Here is a 16,184-nt window from a genome sequence, read left to right on the forward strand (position 1 = left end):
ACCTCTCATGCAAAAACAGATGAGCTGTAGCTACAAAATCGCACGTAAAGTGAAAGCAACGCAATACAGAATCATTATTTGGAATTAATAATAGGAATCGGGTTTGATCCACCCGATTGAAGCGGCATCTTCTGAAGCTATAATTTTTCTATTTCATGGAGGAACTTTATTGTGAAATCTTTTGACGGCGTAGGGTTAAACCGGAAATGATTCAGAAATGATTCCAAAACTCTTTTCGATTTGTTAAAATGTGGCTAAACATTTTGGATGAAACCAACATTGTTTTATATACATGTAAAACTGTAACATTCCACCAAATCAGACATTTTCAGGACTTTAGGATCGCGCTACGTTCACCATCGTTTTCTGCCCCCGCGCGTCTTGTTTTGCTATGCCGCTGGTGTGACCTATTAACGGAAGACCACGTTAACTTGTGACTACAGCATAGCCGCGTCGGCTGTCATTAAGCAAACGGGGATTCGTTCAGTCTAAAGTCACCAGCTAATTTGGACACTCGTTTTAACGTACACTAGCTTACACGCTTTACAAAGAACTCAAATACACATATAAAAACCAGAACAACGCACAATGGATCAATCTGAATTAAAAGATAGTAATAATAACAGTTTTTTTTTTTTGTTAAGGAAAAGCTAAAATTAAAATTAAAAAAATAATAACTTATACCTATGTTTGGGCACCTCTAGATTCCCAACAAAATTTGTTTCGTGGATGCAGTCACCTGTTACATACAAAACTGCTGTTGCCAATTTGTCCATGCACATTATTGTACAGTGTATCGCACATTGCACATAATAAATAGAAAATATGGATTTATTTTGCGTGAGCATCGTTAATGCTTCAATTGTATAACTGTTGTGTCTTGTGAGATTTGACAGTTAAGGTTATGCTCAATTGCCTAATCATGAGCTGTGTCAAAGTAGAAGCTAATATGTCGCTGTAGCATCAAGCAGACTAGCTGCTAAGGTCGCCCTCATTTAACCCTTTAGTTTGAGGAGACAGAAGTGTTTGCCCCTTTCAGATTTCTTCTGTTTTGCAGATTTGTCACACCTAAATGTTAAAGATTATCAAACTAATTTTAATTTCAGACAAAGATAACCTGAGTAAATACAAAAAGCAGTTTCTCAATGCTATCCAAACCAACCTGGCCCTATGTGAAAAAGTATTTGCCCCCTAAACCTGATGCCTGGCAACAACTGCAATAAAAATGTTTGGGATAAGTGGCAATGAGGTGTGGTCCACTCTTCTTTGCAGAGTTGTTTAAATTCAGCCACATTGGAGGGTTTTCTAGCATGACCGGCCTGTTTAAGGTCATGCCACAGCATCTCAATGGGATATAAGTCTGGACTTTGACTAGGCCACTCCAAACCCTTCATTTCGTTGTTTTTTGAATCTTTCTGAGGTGGACTGGCTGGTGTGCTTCAGATCATTGTCCTGCTAAATAACCCAAGTGGGCTTGAGGTTTTCTGGTAGAGAACAAAATGCATGCTTCCACCACTTACGGCAAGAGGTCCAGGTCCTGAAGCAGCAAAGAGGTCCAGGTCCTGAAGAAGCAAAGAGGCCCCAGACCTTCACACTACCACCACAATGTTGGACATGCTGAACTGCTGTGTGTTTTGTCGGGACGCACACCTTCCAAAAAGTTCCACTTTGTCTCGTCAGTCCACAGAATATTATTGGAAGTCTCCCATGGTTAAATCATGTACTCTGACCTTAACTGAGGCAAGTGAATTCTGAATATTAACACTCTGAGCACTTTGATGTGTGAATGGTGTCTGTAGGTCTGAAGTGTGCAGAAGAAGAGGGACCAAATCTACGGAAGAACATCAGAAGCAATCACTGCAATGAATGACAGGAAGACATATTAAACTAACTGAATCATTCATGTTTGGGGTTCTGTGAGGTTTAATTGGAGTTTACTGCTGATGCCATGTTGTTTGAGGTTAATGAGAGTCTGGCTTGGATTTGTTTGGCGCTGGCAGTGGGAAAAGCTATTGTCAACAGACAGGAAGTGTGTGACTGGACTACAGAGGCAGGAAAACAAAGTCAGACAGGAGAAATGATCGTAATGATCGTAATGAGTAATTCTGGAGTAAGTGAGTTCTGTGTGTGTGTGAGCTGAATCGTCATTGGACAACAGTGACAAACATGCCTACCACACACACACACACACACACACACACACACACACACACAGTTGCCATGACAACAGCGGTCGTTGGGGTCGCTGATGCTGCACAGGAGCTTGTGTTGATGAAACCAAAGGGATGGCGAGGAGTTAAGGGTGAACATACATTCATACATTCTGAAGAATTGTAAGAAAAGTTTAAAGACAAAAGTCTGGACTGAAACGTTTTCATACGACGGCCTGACCAATCCAACAGGAAGTGCGACTGTTGAGGCTTTGACCTTTGTGGTTTGATTTTTTTGCTCTTGTGGTTTTTACTTTGCCCCTGTGGAAGCAAACACGAGGGGGCGTGGCCTCTGCCTGAAGGTTTGGCTCATTGTTTTTCTACAGCTGATCCACGCACACACTGGACTGAAGCAGAGACTCTGATCAGCTGCTCTGTGTGTTTGTTTAAGTGTATACATGTTGTTGGAATATAACAATTAATGTCAAACATATAGCTAAATGCAGGAACTGGGGTCAGTGTGATTGCAGTGACCAAATGGCTGGCTCCGGGAAAGTCTGTTGGTGGAGCAATAAATACAAGCATTTACAGCTTCTCACTTCAGGAGGGCTTGATAACACATATCTGTCAACAGGGCAGGGCAGTCATTGACGGGCAGTCAGGGGGAGCATCTTCAGATCAAAGGAGGTTACCGAAGGGCCTTGTGTTTGCGGCATAAATGCAAATGTACGTGGAAACTCACGGCCTGACCCACGACACAATGACGGGGGCAGGACGAGCGCTCTTCAATGTCTTATTCCAGTAAAACTCATCTGAAGATTTTAGTTCATCTTTGCCTCATCATTCACCACCAAAAACAACGAACATGAAGAAGGACCCTCAGCTCAGTCCTTTTTTCAATAATGTACATACATTTATTATATAAAATCACGCCTCTGCTTTTTTCTTAACATGTTTGCTTTGTTGTAATGTCTTTAATCTGCCCGCTGAATAAAGTTATTAATTATTATGATGCGTTCAGGTTCAGTCTGCTCTTTAGTGTGAGCAGCTCTGCCCTCTGCTGGAAGAAGTTGGGATTGATTTCATGATTTCTGCTTTGATTACTTTACTGATCAGATTTGGGATGACGACAATAATTCTTTTTTTTTTTCTTTTCTTTTTTTCGAGTCTTTCCAAGTCAACAAGTCTGTGAAGTGAAACTTGGGTCATGACAAACTGACCCAAGTCCACTGGAGCTGGAAGTGGATCCGAGTAGAAAACAAAGAAGATTGAGTCATAAAACAGAAACAGAATAACTTTATACGTCAAATATTGGAAACATTTTGTGATTTTGAAATTATTTAGTCGATTTGTCGGTTTGCGTTTTTCCGCTGGAGGCAAATCTAGCAGAAAAGATCAAATTACCATTTGAGCGTTTCAGCATTTTGTGCTGGGACCCCAAATAAGAATACAAACTAAAATGAGCTTTAAAGAAAGAAAGAAGCTCAACCAAATTCAGAATGCAAGTAGTTTATTGAATCCAAGCAGGTTTCACTCTCACCACAATCAGAACAGAGCCAGAACTTTAGCATCACAATGAAAGCTTGAGTTTGATGATGAATGAAGGAGGGAGGTGATTCTGTTGATGTTTGTTACAACGCCTCCACAGTGGATCAGCCTTCCAAATGATGACATCATTGAGGCCTGTTGTTTAGGATGAGTTGGACCTGATGGTAGGATGATGAAGGTCATCACGCGCGTTTGGCGCATACGAAGGATCTTCTATCTCCACACTTGAGGTCGTTGAAGCGTCCTGTGGAAAGACGTCAGACATTAGACAACAGTTTGGATCTCTGTGGTCTGTGTGATGAAGGTTTCATTCTTTGTCTTTGTGGCATCTTTAACTCTAACAGCACAAACGATCCAGTCCAGATCCAGTCCCCCCTGGTGCCCCTGGTGGCCCTGGTTGCCAAGGATACAGTGAGTATTTGGTACCTGAGGAGTACATCTCCGCACAGTCCTCATTCCTCCAGTTGTTGGGTTCCCTGTGATTCCAGGGTCTGTAGTTAAATCTGGAGCCATCGGTGTAGAACCAGCGACCCTCCTGGAAGAGGATGGATGTGGAAAATGATTGTTAATTGAATAGTTGGTACTTGTATATGTGTGTACTCTGAGCTTATGTGTCAGTTTGCCCTTTCTAACTGTTAATACTTCATAAAGCTCCATAACTCATCCAATGTGACCAGGGTGGGTTTTTGCCATTGAAGACCCAGACCAGGAAATGGTGCACTGTCACTTTAAGACAGGATGAAATGATGATGAGTCACATTTTCATTGTGTTCTCTACTCGTGCAGAAAGAGAGTGAATGTAATCAGGCATCTTGCAGCAGGACGGCTTTTCAGTCAGGAAAGGCAGAGAAAGCAAAGTCAGGGGAGAATAAAGTTACCAAACACAATAAGAGTCAAGTGTGCTACACAAATTTGGCGAGGCAGTAGCTCAGTCTGTAGAGGTTCCGTTTGGGAACCGGAGGGTCTCCGGTTCAAGTCCCTGCCGAGGTGCCCCTGAGCAAGGCAGCAAACTCTCAATTACTCCCCCCTCTGTAATGGGTGGTAATGTAATGTAAGTCGCTTTGGATTAAAGCGTCTGCTAAGTGATCGTAATGTAATGTAATGAATCCGTCTGGTTGTGTTCTCTCACTGTGAAGAAGACTTCAGAGGTCTGTGGTGCTTTTGACAAAAGTAATGAGGAGGAAAAAAGTATTTCTTGTCTTTCTAAGATGGAGTGAAGTCAAAGTCATCATTTTCTAAAGCCTAAATTCTCTCTGAAAGCCCTTCAGCACTGTAGTGATGTACTTTTGTTTGCTGTGTTAGGTTACAAACATGTCAATCAACCCTCACAGAGAAGAAACTAACTAAAGAAACACGTCGACATTGAGTCAAAGTCTCTCCTTCTCCTTCTTCAGAGTCCAAGGAAATGTGAGATGAGTTGTAACATTTTTTAGTTGGACGGAGATCTGCCTTCTGACTTGGAGGGGGCGTGTCCTCTCCTCCCCCACATTAATGTGATTGGCCACAGTAGGCATCACTCTTCTGAGATCAACTGACTGACGTGTCCTCATGCAACTCTGGGAGGATTTTTCTTTCCTTGTTCTTTACTGACCTTAAGGGCGTCGTAAAGTCCAGTCCAGGTGTTGCGAGCTCTGTGAAATCTCGCCCGGATCAATCTCAGCACACAGTTCCGTTCTCTCAAGTTGTGGTAGGAGGCCAAATGTCCCCCGCTTCTCATGCAATAAGACTTAACGAGAGGAGAAAGGAGAAAGAGATTTAAAAACAAGAAAAGAGTCTGAATGAACTTTTGAAATTCAGGAAAACCTCTGAACTAAAGGTGAAATGACTAAAGAGCAGCTGGAAGCTGATTGGTTACCTCAGCGTCAGGCATGCTCAGAGGCCTCAATACAGGCAGGAAATAACGACCGTGACACCGGCCCCAACCTCTGCAATGATGCCAACAGTGCCCTAACACACAGAACCAGTCAGTCAATCAAAATGTATCAATGATTGTGTTCATGTTCATTTGCACAACATGTAATCAAAGGAAGGAAGCAGGACCGACCTTCAGCTGAGGCAAACTGTAAAGGAAGAAGAAACACAAAGTCAGAGGGAAAATCAAAAAGCAATGGAGTCAAATTCCTGTTAAGATATCAACAAGAGAATGAAGAAGATCTGAAGACAATAAACTAAGGAGGAGAGAAAGTGAGGAAGATGAAGTAGAAAGCACAGAACACTACACAGTTGGAATGGAAGATGAAGCCCTAAGAACCTGAGTGTGTGTTTGACTCACCAGAGCCACAGTGAGGAGCGTGAGGAGCGGAAGAAAGGATGCCATCTGTGGAATAGAGACATGGAAGGAGTCCAGATGACTGAGCTTTTATTCAGACAGTAAAGGCATCACAGAATCAGACCAAACAAAGTTAAGACACTGACCTCAGTGGTGATGAAGAGGAGCTGATGTTGCAGCAGCAGGTTTCTGTGTCAGGATGATGTTGGAGGAAGAAACTCAGCACCTTTATACCTTCAAAACATCGCCCCAAACACACACACACACACACACACACACACACACAAACATTGTATTATCATGTGTCTATAATGACACATCAAGGAGCTGCCTTCAGTAAATAAGCAGCAGATCTGTGTGCTTTTGAATAAAGGTTAATAAGGTTGAGACGGTTTCAGCCTCAGGAGCTCCATGTGACTTTAAGATGGAACGATTCCACGGCTGCATCAAGTTTCATCAAAGTGACAAAGATAGAAAAGAAGTGAAAGGTTTCCACTGATTCATAAACCATGACTCCTCAGAGTCCCTGAGACTCTGGAGTCCCCTTCACCTCAGGAAGAAGGTCTGGATGTCTCATTGTCACATCAGTTCAAAAATCATCTGAGGTCTCCAGGAAGTGGCGGCGCTCAGCTCGGCTCCACAAGATCTCACTGCAGATGGAGCAGAATCTGAACGGGTGCTGCCATTCTTCAGGGTCAAAGGTGGGATGAGATGAGAGACATTCATCCATTCATCGTCTCCACCATCACTTTCTTTTGCTCACCACACAGAGTTTGTGATCAGAGGTAAGAGTTGATGAAGATGCAGCTCTCTACCTTCAGATCAGGATGCATTTAGGTTTAGATCCAAACTGCAACTTGTGTCACTGCCAGCTGGTTGTTAGGGAATCACTAGGAAGCAAGACTGTAGAGCTATTATGGGTTAGATGTCTTTATGGGGATCATAAGGTTGAACTTACACTGTGTATGCTAGGGGAACTGCTCCTTTACGTCCAACCAACCAAAAAGAAGCTGTATCATAGTTTATTACTGCAACAAAAGCCTGAGAGCGACCATGGGACTGTTTGATCAAGAGAGGGAAGCGTGTGACAGACAGGAGTTTGGCAAATTAGGCAGTGTCAGCACATTGAGATCACTGAATGAAGCCCTAAGGATGTGGACATATTCTGAAAATGCTGTGCAAACTTCTTCAGCAGTTTATTCTCAGGCTGTATTGACTTTGATCATGGAGTCCAGCAGCAAAACACAGTTTGTGTCACATTAAAGACATTGTGCTGAGGCTCAGCTGTCTAATTCTCTGGATATTAGGACTTTAGTCTTCCAACATTTGGACTTTTGTGTCCCAAAACCTACAGGGCTACAGAGCTATGGAGGTTGAAGAGTGTTTTATATGTATTCATTTCATAACTGGGTGTCACAAAAATGTCAGTGTTACCAATGATCAAATGGGTCATTTCTGTGAAAGGGCCGTCTCTTCGACAAGGAAAGAGCGAGAGCTCCAGAATCTCAACTACATCATCTAGATGGCACCAGGATCATTTGCAGCAAGTTTGGGGCAAATTCAAATATTTGTCAAATTTGGGAAAATGTCATCATTTTCTAGATGTGGTTGAATTTGTTGCATTTGAGAGAGTGCATTGCTCTCTGTTGAATTTGTATATATTTGTAAATCTGATTTCGAAAGAGTCAGTGCCTCCCCAGCCACGAACCTTACCGGGAACCTCACCGGGAACCTCACCGGGAACCTCACCGGGAACCTCACCGGGAACCTCGCCGCATAGCTTAGAATTTAATGCACATCAACAGGGTAGCTATGTTTCTACAGGACACTAGGCCCAGTTTGATATAAAAAACAATTTTATACAATATATTTAGAAGGGGGTCCCTGCTCCATCTCTCCATCAGTTTGGGGGTCCTTGGCCTGAAAACCGTTGAAGACCCCTGAACTAGGCGGCTGTGACCTAGTGGAAAGTACTGTGTTAGTGTAAAGGCCTCAAGTGGGCCTCCAACATAAGAGCCTCACAGAGAAGAGATTCTCAGAAAGCCCATGTTCAACAGGAAGCTCAATACCGAGTTCCAATTTAGGAAATGTATAACTGACAAAAGGGTACATTGTCAGCAAGAGGAGAAGACCCCCACTGGCATACCATCGCCAGATACGGCAAGATGCACTACTTCTATACTATCTGTAATGCACAGGACCTGAGAAGAGGGAATCGTGTGCCGATGGGCGTGGACACGCCTGTGCACCAACCACAAACCAACACGAAGAAGACACACACACTGAACAGTATAAATTGTATGGAAATCCAAGGTTCGGGCTCATGTTGTGGAAATGTAGACAGTTAACTGCGTGAAGTCTGTGGACCATTTGAAGCAGCATGAGACCTCAACTGAGACCATGAGACCTCAGCTGAGACCATGAGATCTCAGCTGAGTCAGATACTCTGCATCACAACTTTAACCTCTATTGCTTGATAAACAGCCTAAGTGTGGCCTCTCTCTCCCTCTCCTTGAAGTCCTTGTTGCTGGCCTGAAGAAGAATTTTGAACACAACAGTTAGAGACCTGAAAGGATGGTGTGTCTGCCTCTCTCCTGGGAGGGGGTCGTTGCCTGTTTAGCCCCTTTCTCTCATTTGTGGATGTCTTGTTTCGACACCCCCGCCTCTCCTGCCCCGCCCCCTCCAGCCCAGACCGACGGCGCAGTAACCACGGAGACGCACTCAGCCAGAGCATCAAGCCCAGAACGGCGGCTCCTAGACCTTTGCTGTGACCTCGCTCACGTACCTGGAGGCTCCCAGACACACACACACACACACACACACACACACACACACACACACACACACACACACACACACACACACACAGATCATGGTAAGTCTCCGTTCTGACACATTTACCCAGAAATCCTTCCCAGAGTGCCTTTGTTTGTTGATTGTTCTGTGTGTGTGTGAGCTGAATCTTCATTGGACAACAGTGACAAATATGCCTACAACACACACAAACACACACACGCACGCACGCACGCACACACACACAGTTGCCATGACAACAGCGGTCGTTGGGGTTGCTGATGCTGCACAGGAGCTTGTGTTGATGAAACCAAAGGGATGGCGAGGAGTTAAGGGTGAACATACATTCATACATTCTGAAGAATTGTAAGAAAAGTTTAAAGACAAAAGTCTGGACTGAAACGTTTTCATACGACGGCCTAAACCAATCCAACAGGAAGTGCGACAGTTGAGGCTTTGACCTTTGTGGTTTGCTTTTTTTGCTCTTGTAGTTTTTACTTTGCCCCCGTGGAAGCAAACACGAGGGGCGTGGCCTCTGCCTGAAGGTTTGTCTCATTGTATTTCTACAGCTGATCCACCTCACACTGGACTGAAGCAGAGACTCTGATCAGCTGCTCTGTGCGTTTGTTAAAGTGTATACGTGTACATAAATGTATTGTATAAAATCACGCCTCTGCTTTTTTCTTTACATGTTTGCTTTGTTGTAATGTCTTTAATCTGCCCGCTGAATAAAGTTATTAATTATTATGATGCGTTCAGGTTCAGTCTGCTCGTTAGTGTGAGCAGCTCTGCCCTCTGCTGGAGGAAGTTGGGATTGATTTCATGATTTCTGCTTTGATTACTTTACTGATCAGATTTGGGATGACGAAAATAATTCTATTTTTTTTCCTTTTCTTTTTTTCGAGTCTTTCCAAGTCAACAAGTCTGTGAAGTGAAACTTGGGTCATGACAAACTGACCCAAGTCCACTGGAGCTGGAAGTGGATCCGAGTAGAATACAAAGAAGATTGAGTCATAAAACAGAAACAGAATAACTTTATACGTCAAATATTGGAAACATTTTGTGATTTTGAAATTATTTAGTCGATTTGTCGGTTTGCGTTTTTCCGCTGGAGGCAAATCTAGCAGAAAAGATCAAATTACCATTTGAGCGTTTCAGCATTTTGTGCTGGGACCCCAAATAAGAATACAAACTAAAATGAGCTTTAAAGAAAGAAAGAAGCTCAACCAAATTCAGAATGCAAGTAGTTTATTGAATCCAAGCAGGTTTCACTCTCACCACAATCAGAACAGAGCCAGAACTTTAGCATCACAATGAAAGCTTGAGTTTGATGATGAATGAAGGAGGGAGGTGATTCTGTTGATGTTTGTTACAACGCCTCCACAGTGGATCAGCCTTCCAAATGATGACATCATTGAGGCCTGTTGTTTAGGATGAGTTGGACCTGATGGTAGGATGACGAAGGTCATCACGCGCGTTTGGCGCATACGAAGGATCTTCGATTTTCACACTTGAGGTCGTTGAAGCGTCCTGTGGAAAGACGTCAGACATTAGACAACAGTTTGGATCTCTGTGGTCTGTGTGATGAAGGTTTCATTCTTTGTCTTTGTGGCATCTTTAACTCTAACAGCACAAACGATCCAGTCCAGATCCAGTCCCCCCTGGTGCCCCTGGTGGCCCTGGTTGCCAAGGATACAGTGAGTATTTGGTACCTGAGGAGTACATCTCCGCACAGTCCTCATTCCTCCAGTTGTTGGGTTCCCTGTGATTCCAGGGTCTGTAGTTAAATCTGGAGCCATCGGTGTAGAACCAGCGACCCTCCTGGAAGAGGATGGATGTGGAAAATGATTGTTAATTGAATAGTTGGTACTTCTATATGTGTGTACTCTGAGCTTATGTGTCAGTTTGCCCTTTCTAACTGTTAATACTTCATAAAGCTCCATAACTCATCCAATGTGACCAGGATGGGTTTTTGCCATTGAAGACCCAGACCAGGAAATGGTGCACTGTCACTTTAAGACAGGATGACATGACGATGAGTCACATTTTCATTGTGTTCTCTACTCGTGCAGAAAGAGAGTGAATGTAATCAGGCATCTTGCAGCAGGACGGCTTTTCAGTCAGGAAAGGCAGAGAAAGCAAAGTCAGGGGAGAATAAAGTTACCAAACACAATAAGAGTCAAGTGTGCTACACAAATTCGGCGAGGCAGTAGCTCAGTCTGTAGAGGTTCCGTTTGGGAACCGGAGGGTCGCCGGTTCAAGTCCCCCATGTGGACCAAGTAAGCAGACTGGTAGCTAGTGAGTTGCCAGTTTGCCTCCAGAGCACTGCCGAGGTGCACATGAGCAAGGCACCGAACCCCCAACTGCTCCATGGGCGCTGAAAAATGGCTGCCCTGCACCCCCTCTGTAGTGCATGTGTTTGTGTGTGTGATATGTAGGGGGTGCAAGACAAATTTCAATTGTGTGTGATTGCTGTCAGTTGCATGCAAAATGACTTAAATAAACGATCTTATCTTAGCTTATCTCTTATCTTATCTTATCTTAAGGAACCACGTCGACATTGAGTCAAAGTCTCTCCTTCTCCTTCTTCAGAGTCCAAGGAAATGTGAGATGAGTTGTAACATTTTTTAGTTGGACGGAGATCTGCCTTCTGACTTGGAGGGGGCGTGTCCTCTCCTCCCCCACATTAATGTGATTGGCCACAGTAGGCATCACTCTTCTGAGATCAACTGACTGACGTGTCCTCATGCAACTCTGGGAGGATTTTTCTTTCCTTGTTCTTTACTGACCTTAAGGGCGTCGTAAAGTCCAGTCCAGGTGTTGCGAGCTCTGTGCAATCTCGCCCGGATCAATCTCAGCACACAGTTCCGTTCTCTGAAGTTGTGGTAGGAGGCCAAATGTCCCCCCCTTCCCATGCAATAAGACTTAACGAGAGGAGAAAGGAGAAAGAGATTAAAAACAAGAAAAGAGTCTGAATGAACTTTTAAAATTCAGGAAAACCTCTGAACTAAAGGTGAAATGACTAAAGAGCAGCTGGAAGCTGATTGGTTACCTCAGCGTCAGGCATGCTCAGAGGCCTCAATACAGGCAGGAAATAACGACCGTAACACCGGCCCCAAACCCTGGAAGGATGCCTACAGTGCCCTAACACACAGAACCAGTCAGTCAATCAAAATGTATCAATGATTGTGTTCATGTTCATTTGCACAACATGTAATCAAAGGAAGGAAGCAGGACCGACCTTCAGCTGAGGCAAACTGTAAAGGAAGAAGAAACACAAAGTCAGAGGGAAAATCAAAAAGCAATGGAGTCAAATTCCTGTTAAGATATCAACAAGAGAATGAAGAAGATCTGAAGACAATAAACTAAGGAGGAGAGAAAGTGAGGAAGATGAAGTAGAAAGCACAGAACACTACACAGTTGGAATGGAAGATGAAGCCCTAAGAACCTGAGTGTGTGTTTGACTCACCAGAGCCACAGTGAGGAGCGTGAGGAGCGGAAGAAAGGATGCCATCTGTGGAATAGAGACATGGAAGGAGTCCAGATGACTGAGCTTTTATTCAGACAGTAAAGGCATCACAGAATCAGACCAAACAAAGTTAAGACACTGACCTCAGTGGTGATGAAGAGGAGCTGATGTTGCAGCAGCAGGTTTCTGTGTCAGGATGATGTTGGAGGAAGAAACTCAGCACCTTTATACCTTCAAAACATCGCCCCAAACACACACACACACACACACACACACACACACACACACACAAACATTGTATTATCATGTGTCTATAATGACACATCAAGGAGCTGCCTTCAGTAAATAAGCAGCAGATCTGTGTGCTTTTGAATAAAGGTTAATAAGGTTGAGACGGTTTCAGCCTCAGGAGCTCCATGTGACTTTAAGATGGAACGATTCCACGGCTGCATCAAGTTTCATCAAAGTGACAAAGATAGAAAAGAAGTGAAAGGTTTCCACTGATTCATAAACCATGACTCCTCAGAGTCCCTGAGACTCTGGAGTCCCCTTCACCTCAGGAAGAAGGTCTGGATGTCTCATTGTCACATCAGTTCAAAAATCATCTGAGGTCTCCAGGAAGTGGCGGCGCTCAGCTCGGCTCCACAAGATCTCACTGCAGATGGAGCAGAATCTGAACGGGTGCTGCCATTCTTCAGGGTCAAAGGTGGGATGAGATGAGAGACATTCATCCATTCATCGTCTCCACCATCACTTTCTTTTGCTCACCACACAGAGTTTGTGATCAGAGGTAAGAGTTGATGAAGATGCAGCTCTCTACCTTCAGATCAGGATGCATTTAGGTTTAGATCCAAACTGCAACTTGTGTCACTGCCAGCTGGTTGTTAGGGAATCACTAGGAAGCAAGACTGTAGAGCTATTATGGGTTAGATGTCTTTATGGGGATCATAAGGTTGAACTTACACTGTGTATGCTAGGGGAACTGCTCCTTTACGTCCAACCAACCAAAAAGAAGCTTTATTATAGTTTATTACTGCAACAAAAGCCTGAGAGCGACCATGGGACTGTTTGATCAAGAGAGGGAACCGTGTGACAGACAGGAGTTTGGCAAATTCAGCAGTGTCAGCACATTGAGATCACCGAATGAAGCCCTAAGGATGTGGACATATTCTGATATTGTTTAATAACCTGGGGATCTTTGGTAAACATCAAATTAAACATGAAAATGCTGTGCAAACTTCTTCAGCAGTTTATTCTCAGGCTGTATTGACTTTGATCATGGAGTCCAGCAGCAAAACACAAACGCTGCTGAAGCTCCCAGAGGAGAAGCTTCATGTCTCTGCAGGGACACAGACCTTCAGGCCTCCCACTCAGATCACAACAAATGATCAAACTGGAGCACTTGATACTAAACTGCTGTCCTCATCTCCAGATGTCCACAGACAACCACAGGTACTTTGAAATCCAAACCAGACGGTGGATCAGGCTGCAAAGGAGCCTGCAAAGATCATCTGCAAGATCTTTCCAGAGAAGATCCCTCAGCTGCCAGAGGAACTCTTCAAGAGCCTGATGTTCTCCCTGGAGCTGGGAATGACCTCGTATCCTCCCGGCCTGTCACTCAAAGGACTCGCCTCAGAACATCCACAAGTGCTTCACACACAAAGTTTGCACGTGTGTGAACACGGTCACGTACAAGGATTGAGTGTTGATTCTCAGTGAGATCGGCAGTGTTTACACCTAAATTCACAGTACAGGAAGTGGTTTGGTTCAATGTTAGTATTTCAAATATCTTCTGTTTGAGTGATTTCTCTCTCTGGTTGAGCTCAAACTAACGAGTCCATGAAAGTGTGGATCTGCATGAGGGTAAAGCCTCTCAGGGTTCAGATCTGGTTCCTCTGTGGTTGGTTGACCTTGACGTTTGTCTCCAGCATGAGTTCAGAGGTCAGCCAGCTGTGTTTGGAAGCTTTGTCTCCTCTGGCTGAACAGTGCGCCAAGAACCAGGAGAAGGACACGCCGCTCTTCATCGCCACGCGGCACTTCCTCAAGGTACGAGCCCGTCCAGGTCTTAGGGCCAGTAAAGGTTTGAGTCCCGATTGTTCCCTCACCTGGTGGCCTTCTGGTCTGTGTGCAGTTGGTGTTCGACATGTTGGTCCTTCAGAAGCACAACATGGAGATGACGGTGGCGGCGGGAGAAGCTCTGTACACGCTCGTGTGTCTGCACCAAGTGAGTGAACCAGAGACTCCAAACACTCCAGGCTCCCCGGGTTTGATGTCCTGATCGTGACGTCGATGCTCTGAAAGTTCCAGAGCATCGACGTCATGATCAGGACGTTCAATCGAACCCTCTGGAGTAGGAAGTCCATGTGAGGGGATTTTATTTTCCAAGAATTCCTGATTTTATTTGCTACATTTGTGCCAACAGTGACAAATGATTACATTTTCATTTTAGATTTCTTTAGCTGGATTAGGTTCAGAAGACAAAGACGTTTAGAAAAGCGTAGTGTAAATGTTTTCATGCCTCCAGAGGCCCTCTAGTGGTGATGTGCAGCACAGCTCAGTGTTCAGACCTCCTTGTGGCTGACGTTGGCATGTTCTCTGCTTGTTCCCGTGAGGCGGAGTACTCTGAGCTGGTGGAGACGCTGCTGTCCTCTCAGAGAGACGCCGTTATCTACCAGCGGCTGGCCGACGCCTTTAACAAGCTGACAGCGAGCAGCAGGCCGCCCACCATGGACCGCAAGCAGAAGGTGGCCTTCCTCAAGAGCCTGGAGGAGTTTGTGGCCAACGTGGGCGGCCTACTGTGCGTGAAATAACCACTGGAAACCGACGCTGCCTCCGAACCAACCAGTCAGCCACCTTCAGCCCCGCCCCCTCTGCCCCGAAGAACTGTGGGTAGAAAAGACGGTCAGAGACCTGAAAGGAGGGTGTGTCTGCCTCTCTCCTGGGAGGGGGTCGTTGCCTGTTTAGCCCCTTTCTCTCATTTGTGGATGTCTTGTTTCGACACCCCCGCCTCTCCTGCCCCACCCCTCCAGCCCAGACCGACGGCGCAGTAACCACGGAGACGCACTCAGCCAGAGCATCAAGCCCAGAACGGCGGCTCCTAGACCTTTGCTGTGACCTCGCTCACGTACCTGGAGGCTCCCAGACACACACAGACACACACACACACACACACACACACACACACACACACAGATCATGGTAAGTCTCCGTTCTGACACATTTACCCAGAAATCCTTCCCAGAGTGCCTTTGTTTGTTGATTGTTCTGTGTGTGTGTGAGCTGAATCTTCATTGGACAACAGTGACAAATGTGCCTACAACACACACAAACACACACACACACACGCACGCACGCACGCACACACACACAGTTGCCATGACAACAGTGGTCGTTGGGGTCGCTGATGCTGCACAGGAGCTTGTGTTGATGAAACCAAAGGGATGGCGAGGAGTTAAGGGTGAACATACATTCATACATTCTGAAGAATTGTAAGAAAAGTTTAAAGACAAAAGTCTGGACTGAAACGTTTTCATACGACGGCCTGACCAATCCAACAGGAAGTGCGACAGTTGAGGCTTTGACCTTTGTGGTTTGCTTTTTTTGCTCTTGTAGTTTTTACTTTGCCCCCGTGGAAGCAAACACGAGGGGGCGTGGCCTCTGCCTGAAGGTTTGTCTCATTGTATTTCTACAGCTGATCCACCTCACACTGGACTGAAGCAGAGACTCTGATCAGCTGCTCTGTGCGTTTGTTAAAGTGTATACGTGTACATAAATGTATTGTATAAAATCACGCCTCTGCTTTTTTCTTTACATGTTTGCTTTGTTGTAATGTCTTTAATCTGCCCGCTGAATAAAGTTATTAATTATTATGATGCGTTCAGGTTCAGTCTGCTCGTTAGTGTGAGCAGCTCTGCCCTCTGCTGGAGGAAGTTGGGATTGATTTCATGATTTCTGC

At 44.8% G+C, this 16,184-nt stretch overlaps 3 protein-coding genes across 3 annotated transcripts; 1 reads left to right on the plus strand and 2 right to left on the minus strand.

Annotated features, from left to right (window-relative positions):
- Nucleotides 1–3,643: 3,643 nt before the first annotated feature.
- Nucleotides 3,644–6,179, minus strand: LOC142988589 (galactose-specific lectin nattectin-like). The gene is made up of 7 exons (XM_076137788.1): nucleotides 6,114–6,179; nucleotides 5,971–6,015; nucleotides 5,743–5,758; nucleotides 5,554–5,645; nucleotides 5,290–5,424; nucleotides 4,125–4,233; nucleotides 3,644–3,942 (listed from the first exon to the last, which is right to left on the minus strand). Exons 2-7 carry the CDS (start codon nucleotides 6,013–6,015, stop codon nucleotides 3,881–3,883), a joined length of 459 nt encoding a protein of 152 aa, XP_075993903.1. The 5' UTR covers nucleotides 6,114–6,179; the 3' UTR covers nucleotides 3,644–3,880.
- Nucleotides 6,180–9,991: 3,812 nt separating this feature from the next.
- On the minus strand, nucleotides 9,992–12,466 carry LOC142988582 (galactose-specific lectin nattectin-like). The gene is made up of 7 exons (XM_076137779.1): nucleotides 12,373–12,466; nucleotides 12,230–12,274; nucleotides 12,002–12,017; nucleotides 11,813–11,904; nucleotides 11,550–11,684; nucleotides 10,473–10,581; nucleotides 9,992–10,290 (listed from the first exon to the last, which is right to left on the minus strand). Exons 2-7 carry the CDS (start codon nucleotides 12,272–12,274, stop codon nucleotides 10,229–10,231), a joined length of 459 nt encoding a protein of 152 aa, XP_075993894.1. The 5' UTR covers nucleotides 12,373–12,466; the 3' UTR covers nucleotides 9,992–10,228.
- An 821-nt stretch (nucleotides 12,467–13,287) lies between these two features.
- Nucleotides 13,288–15,240, plus strand: LOC142988610 (exportin-4-like). Its single transcript, XM_076137827.1, has 5 exons — nucleotides 13,288–13,350; nucleotides 13,703–13,827; nucleotides 14,158–14,275; nucleotides 14,361–14,453; nucleotides 14,842–15,240. The coding sequence occupies exons 1-5, from the start codon at nucleotides 13,288–13,290 to the stop codon at nucleotides 15,037–15,039; spliced, it is 597 nt and encodes a 198-aa protein (XP_075993942.1). The 3' UTR covers nucleotides 15,040–15,240.
- Nucleotides 15,241–16,184: the final 944 nt, after the last annotated feature.

The sequence above is a fragment of the Genypterus blacodes genome, unplaced genomic scaffold, assembly GCF_046128005.1.
Source record: "Genypterus blacodes isolate CSIRO-AG114 ecotype Tasmania unplaced genomic scaffold, CSIRO-AGI_Gbla_v1 ptg000337l_1, whole genome shotgun sequence".
NCBI lineage: Eukaryota > Metazoa > Chordata > Actinopteri > Ophidiiformes > Ophidiidae > Genypterus > Genypterus blacodes.

Bases quoted from the DNA above. Each gene is read 5' to 3' on its own strand.
- LOC142988589 (XM_076137788.1), bottom strand. From the start codon at position 6,015: ATGGCATCCTTTCTTCCGCTCCTCACGCTCCTCACTGTGGCTCTG. The intron at 5,425-5,553 runs GTAACCAATCAG...CCTCTCGTTAAG, and splicing joins TGAGCATGCCTGACGCTGAG to TCTTATTGCATGAGAAGCGG. The intron at 4,234-5,289 runs GTCAGTAAAGAA...ATCCTCTTCCAG, and splicing joins GACTTTACGACGCCCTTAAG to GAGGGTCGCTGGTTCTACAC.
- LOC142988610 (XM_076137827.1), top strand. From the start codon at position 13,288: ATGGGACTGTTTGATCAAGAGAGGGAACCGTGTGACAGACAGGAGTTT. The intron at 13,351-13,702 runs GTCAGCACATTG...AATCCAAACCAG, and splicing joins AGTTTGGCAAATTCAGCAGT to ACGGTGGATCAGGCTGCAAA. The intron at 14,454-14,841 runs GTGAGTGAACCA...TGTTCCCGTGAG, and splicing joins CGCTCGTGTGTCTGCACCAA to GCGGAGTACTCTGAGCTGGT.
- LOC142988582 (XM_076137779.1), bottom strand. From the start codon at position 12,274: ATGGCATCCTTTCTTCCGCTCCTCACGCTCCTCACTGTGGCTCTG. The intron at 11,685-11,812 runs GTAACCAATCAG...CCTCTCGTTAAG, and splicing joins TGAGCATGCCTGACGCTGAG to TCTTATTGCATGGGAAGGGG. The intron at 10,291-10,472 runs GTACCAAATACT...GTCTTTCCACAG, and splicing joins TGCGGAGATGTACTCCTCAG to GACGCTTCAACGACCTCAAG.